Source organism: Sinocyclocheilus rhinocerous, unplaced genomic scaffold (assembly GCF_001515625.1).
Source record: "Sinocyclocheilus rhinocerous isolate Xijiao unplaced genomic scaffold, SAMN03320098_v1.1 scaffold138, whole genome shotgun sequence".
Taxonomy (NCBI): domain Eukaryota; kingdom Metazoa; phylum Chordata; class Actinopteri; order Cypriniformes; family Cyprinidae; genus Sinocyclocheilus; species Sinocyclocheilus rhinocerous.
The window spans coordinates 481,253-487,497 of NW_015635519.1; the positions used below are offsets into that span (position 1 = coordinate 481,253).

Sequence of the window (6,245 nt, forward strand, 5' to 3'; positions counted from 1 at the left end):
ATCCCCCGAATTTGGTGCGGATTCGCCGCGCCGTTACGGAGATATGGGCGTTCAAAGTTTCAATGGTTTTCCATAGACTTATAGGATAAGCTTTAAAGCGTTTCATCCAGGTCGCCAGTAGCAAACAATGGAGCACGCTCTGCTGGACACACTAAGTAATTACACCATTTCAAGCAGTTTATCTGCGCTATATGTTCTGGAAAAAAAATTCCATATCGATACTGATATATCGGCAACAGGCTCATATCGGCCGATAATATCGGCAAAACGATATATCGGTCGGGCTCTAATATTTACACTGTCTGAATCGTTCCCTACCCCCTATATAGTGCACTATGTGCCATTCACCATATAGAAAATATTAATTCTGTGAACAAGAGACTGATTTCAGTCGCAGGTCTATTTATAGTGTAGGGGGTGGAACGCTTCAGATTCTAGGGAACATTTGATTGGATAGAAAATCTGATGTCATCAAAATCGTACATCCATATCGGCAGAAGTGAGATACTGTAAGTTTTGAATGCTTATATCTTCTAAATGCAAATTTAACCTTGAGGCTAACATATACTAAAAGTAAAAAATCTTAAATTTTGATTTCATGGGGACTTTAAATGGCAAGACACTTTGACGATTTAAAAGCAGAGATGTAAAATTTGTATGTCTGTTAAAGCGCTTCTATAAATTCTTCAGTAAAAAAATATGTGAAGATTTGTAAATCATTATGCATGCAATCAAATACCCGGTTTATCGGCATTACATGGTTATGACAGAAATACTGGATTTAACTTTGCAAAGACCAGGTTAATAAGTTATTTTTTGATGCTAGTCTCATGTTTAACTTATTAAAGTGTATATATTGTGCTTATTTTAACATATATATCCATACATTTTTCACAAACATGCATCTATTAAAATCTCATAATTTTGCATTGAAAAAAATCTGTGAATGTTGTTATATTTAATTGATTGTTAAATTTGTATTTGCAAATTGTCACATATCTGTGCAAAAGGCTATGTAGAGTAAGACAATAACATTGTGAAGATATACCTTGCACTCTTCATCCAGCAGGTCCAGGATGCCCATCTTGGCCTCGATGAGGTTGATACATGGCTGATTATCATAGAAATCAATGAGAGTCCAGGGGATCTGCTCTTTCATATACTCCTCCTGCTCCAACTTAAACACATGCTGCATGCGAGAAGACAGGAGAAAAGAAGATACATCACAATTTACTATCAGAATTCATAATGATCAACAGTCAAACATGAACTGATGAGATCTGGTGTCATGTGGAGTGGGTCAGATGGTCTCACCATGTTGAACTGTTGCTGTAGTTTCTCATTGGCATAATTAATACAGAACTGTTCAAAACTGTTGATTTCAAAAGTCTCAAACCTGGAATAACAAAACAAAACATCACAATTCACTTCTGTAAATCTAAACTGAAGATCTTTCAGAGGAAATGTAGTCTGTATCTGTGCATATGAACACACCCGTAAATGTCTAGGACTCCAATGAACGAGTGCTGTTTGACCGTAGAATGCAGTGCTTTATTCACATGGTCCACGATCCAGTTGAAGAGTTTGGCATAGATGTGTTTAGCGAGAGCATCGCGGGCATTTATGGCCTGTAGTTTGGGAATGGGCTTAATGTACGTCTCAGTTGCCGTCTTCAGCTTCTTATGACACAGCCAATGAGACATGTCTTGATATGTCACTCCCATCAATTCACAAAACACACTCAGGTGACCATTATTTGGCTGGAGGGAAAAGAGAAAGAGAATTACATCATTGCTACATGTTAAAATTGGAGGCTCTGGGGTATCTGGGTAAAAATGTTCCTGTATGTGTAAAAATGTAATAAATTGTAAAAGTTAAATTCAAGTTTTAAATAAACCACAGTGTTGTTGCAAAAATGTAAACAGTATTATCGCACTATATATAAAGTTGGATATACATTATATCCAATTTCATCTGCATACATACACATAAATCAATATATACTATACAGCAAGTCTGCTTGATTATTTTTTTTTTCATTTGCAAGATCTAACTATGCTATTGACCAGCTCTTTATATATAAAGAGCTTTATGTATATATACATATATATATATATATATATATATACACACACACACGCAAAACTTTAAATATATAATAAAAAATCTAAATATATATACTGTATATATCTAAATAAAAATATATTTAAAAATCTAAATATGAACCAAAATATACTCACTTCAAATATATACACTGTATATATCTAAATACACACGCAAACATTACAAATATATTTAAAAATCTAAATATGTACCAAAATGTAGACTACTCACTTTATATATTTGATCAAACAGAATATAACAGTAATATTGCAAAATATTATTTAAATTTAAATAAACCGTTTTCTATTTCAGTGTGTTTTTTTTAAAATTAAATTTAACTTATTCCTGTCATGGCAATGCTGAATTTTTAGCAACAATCATTTCAGACTTCAGTGTCATTTATTGCCCAGCTCTAATTTGCTAAATGTGACTATAAAGGGCTTTTCACACTGAACGCAAAAATCGGCGCAATGACGCTTTTGAATCGAAACAATAGATCCCTAATGGGGCTATTCACACCAGGCGCGATCATTCGCGGCGCGAAAAAGCGAAGATTTTTTTTTCGTACTGTGTGTCGATTTCTTTCCCCATCGCTCCGCGATGAAACGGGCCGTCCAATCAGATTTGAGCTTAGATCACGTGCCCGGAGCAGCTGCTCTTGCACAAAAGGGTGAGAATGGTGGCGCTGTTTCGAAAACCATTGTAAACAAACACCGAAGAAGAGTATCCAAGCAGGTAGCGTTCAGTCTATTATAAAACATACAAAGAGTGCATGTCTACCTATTATAGAATCAAAATCCATTTTAGATCACAATCGGAAGTTATTACAAGCACTCGATGATGGTTTAAAATGGGGTTTGAGCAAAAACATTAATAGTTACATACGTTTTGAAATGAAGCTTGATGCTATTTGTACCTCTAATTATATTTTCATATGTATTCTTGTAAGCATTATGGATAGTTTGTGTTTCTAATGAAGAACCAAAAGTTATTTATCTTAATTTAATGCTGTATATTGAGCAGCGAACAATGCAAAAGCCATATACGAGATACATAGGCTACATGAGGAAAAAATGAATTGTTGGTTTGCGCCACCTAGCGTGCAGGTGTGAATTAGCAGAAGGCGATCAATCAAGTCGGCTATTCGCCTCACTTTTTGCTACTTATGACTGGTTTTGTGCTCCAGGGTCACACACATATTTGAACTTTAAAGTCAGCATGAAACTCACTGGAATAATACTGCTGTCCGAGTCTCTATCCTTCACTTCCACATTCCCCAGGTGCAAAATTGAAGCCAGAATCTGAAACAAGCCCAGCTGATAGGACTCATTTACACCTGAAGAGACACATCAACAAATTACCAATATGAAAAATCAAGAAACCAGCTCAATTTGTGTTTGTTTATAATCAACATCATTCTGAGCTTGCGTCGCAGTGCATTGTGGACTGTCTAATCCGTGATCAGGGGCTTCATGTACCTAGTTTTTGTGAGTGGGCACCAGTGACAGTTCTAGCACTTCTTCCTAAGTCTTCCTGAGTCTTCTCTGAGTCATGATATTCTAGTAACACTGTTTGTGTTTCATAGGAAAAAAAACCCAACCCCAAATAAAAATAACTATTTGTTATTGTTTATAATAGAACTTTACTTAAGTTTTCACTGTAATAATTACCACAATGTCTTCTGACCCAATTATATACTTATGAATCATGAACAGAAGCAAGAATGTACATGATTAATTTATATTTACTGTCGCTATTCCAGAATATTAAGAATATTAGGCCGATAAGTTCTGCCATACATTTTGTAGCTTATTGAAACACATGAATTTAAGGCATCTGCACTGTACATGCAAGGTTAAAACACCTTATTTCTGCATTTGGAAGCGCATTTTGCGACACAATCTCTAGCACATGTCATTTTCACAAAATGCGTTGTGTTTTGTAAAATTTCTTGTAAAATTTTGGTTCGATTCCTCCAACCACCCACATGCAAAAATGTTTTTGTGTTTTCTTGGAACTTGATTATCAAGTGTAATACGTCTTTTGTCATTTTCATTCAAAATTCATGTGCAGATAATAAAAATACATTTAAAATGAAAATAAACAGATTTTAGACATCTTATCTAGTATTAGAAGTCTAATATTAGATACTGTCATTTAATCTCTATCTAATCTAAACTGGTTATTTTGCACATTAAACTCTCCACTACATGAGAACTCGTTGAACTTTCAGTCTGACCTAGCAGTGTGAAGGCGTTTCTGGTGGTCGACATCTCCTTGGCATCATCTACTCCATCTATCACTGGGTTCCTGCCCTGTTTGGTGTAGTGAAAATCATCAGCCTTTCCTGTGGGAGAACACACACACAAATTTATAACACCACGCAAATACACAACTAGCAGACCTTCTCAAGGATCTATTCCAAGGACAATATGTTCATCAATTAAGCTATAATTGTGCAAGAAACTCCCCAAGCATTAATGAACAGAACTTAGTCATTAGTACTAAGCAAATCTGCATTAATAAAAATGTCTTATTCACAGACAAATCCTAAAATACAAAACCCTGTTCATAGATTAAACGAACGATACACTGTTGCTTGGCAACAGAGACCTTATTGAGATACACACTCACACACAAACCCTCATATTAACGGGGCGTCAGCTGAGCAGGAAGTCAGCTGAGTAGGCAAACAGCAGGAGAGTGCACAGAGCCAGCAGTGTGTGTGTGTGTGTGTGTGTGTGTGTGTATGTGTGTTTCAGAGTAAGTGGGTGAAGCAAACAGAGAAGAGATGATAAGGAGAGGTGTGTGTGGAACTGAACTACAGTAGATATAACCAGCAGCCATATCATCCTGCAGCCCAAGACTGGTTGCCCACTGAAGCTAAGCAGGGTTGAGTCTGGGCAGTACCTGGATGGGAGACCTCCTGGGAAAACTAGGTTGCTGCTGGAAGAGGTGTTAGTGAAGCCAGCAGGGGGTGCTCACCCTGTGGTCTGTGTGGGTCTGAGTGCCCAGAAAAGCGTTATATAAATGTAAGGAATTATTATTAGTAGTAGATAGCTACAGTATTCATATGTGGTCGTGTGTGTATTTAGAACTGCACAGCCCGCCTCTCAGTAGGGCAGCTCTGATAGCCGCTCTCCATGCTGTGCCAACACGAACACACTCTAATCAGACACGTTACCCACAAACACACACGTTTACTAGGACCCTATGAAATTCTGTCTTACTTTTTTCTTTTTTTTTTTTTTTTTCTTTCAGTTTTTTCCATTTTAATTTTTCTGGATTCTATTAAATTAATTTTTTTTAAAAAGCATGTCTAATTAATGGAACCTATACGAATTTAACAGCAATTCCTTAAAAATTAAACAAAAAATTAATTTTTATTTTTAATTTCTCTCCAATTCTGTTTAATTTTTCCCAATTTCCCAAATATTTTATTGTTTTTTTTGTTGTTCTGAATAGTTATGTTATTTTTTCATAAATTGTTTTCATTTTTCTGGATTTATGACTTAATGGCAAAAATTGTGGTAATCAAATAAAGCATAAAACATTCACAATTTAATATGGAATCAAATGAAAATTAACTATTCCTTTTATTTTTTGGCAAACAAAGTGCTGCACACTTTAAAAAATAATAAATTTTTAATAATTGCATTGTTATTATATTATATTATTATATTATAACCATTAGTAAAATTGATCAATAATTAATATTATTATTATTAATAGAAATATTATAGGGATGCACGATATTATCGGACTTATATCGGAATCGGCCGATAATGGCTTTAAATGTAAATACCGGCATCGGCCCGATATGAAAAATTATGACGATATGTCTTACCGATAAGAGGAATATGTTAACTCACATGTGCTCAGGGTGTGCTAGCGATTAGATCACGTCAGCATTGTGGCTCATTCTTGAAGCAAAGTTTTGTCTGAATGATGATTAGTTTGACTGTTTTGGATCGCTGCATTTAAAGGGGTCATATGATGCTATTTTAAAGATCATTATTTTGTGTATTTGGTGTAACAGAATATGTTGACATGCTTTAATGTTCAAAAAACACATTATTTTTCAAATACTGTACATTATTGTAGGTCCTCTATGCCCCGCCTCTCTCAAACGCTTCGTTTTC

General features: G+C 35.2%; 1 protein-coding gene across 2 annotated transcripts in view; it reads right to left on the minus strand.

Moving 5' to 3' along the window:
- LOC107746947 (unconventional myosin-Va-like) overlaps positions 1-6,245 on the minus strand; it is an 85,544-nt gene that overhangs the window by 44,205 nt on the left and 35,094 nt on the right. For both annotated transcript variants that reach the window (XM_016561305.1, XM_016561304.1), the window contains exons 8-12: positions 4,343-4,450; positions 3,333-3,439; positions 1,495-1,760; positions 1,315-1,396; positions 1,049-1,189 (exon numbers count right to left, since the gene is read on the minus strand). In XM_016561305.1, the coding sequence (XP_016416791.1) occupies positions 1,049-1,189; positions 1,315-1,396; positions 1,495-1,760; positions 3,333-3,439; positions 4,343-4,450 (704 nt within the window). The remainder of the gene's footprint in view (positions 1-1,048; positions 1,190-1,314; positions 1,397-1,494; positions 1,761-3,332; positions 3,440-4,342; positions 4,451-6,245) is intronic.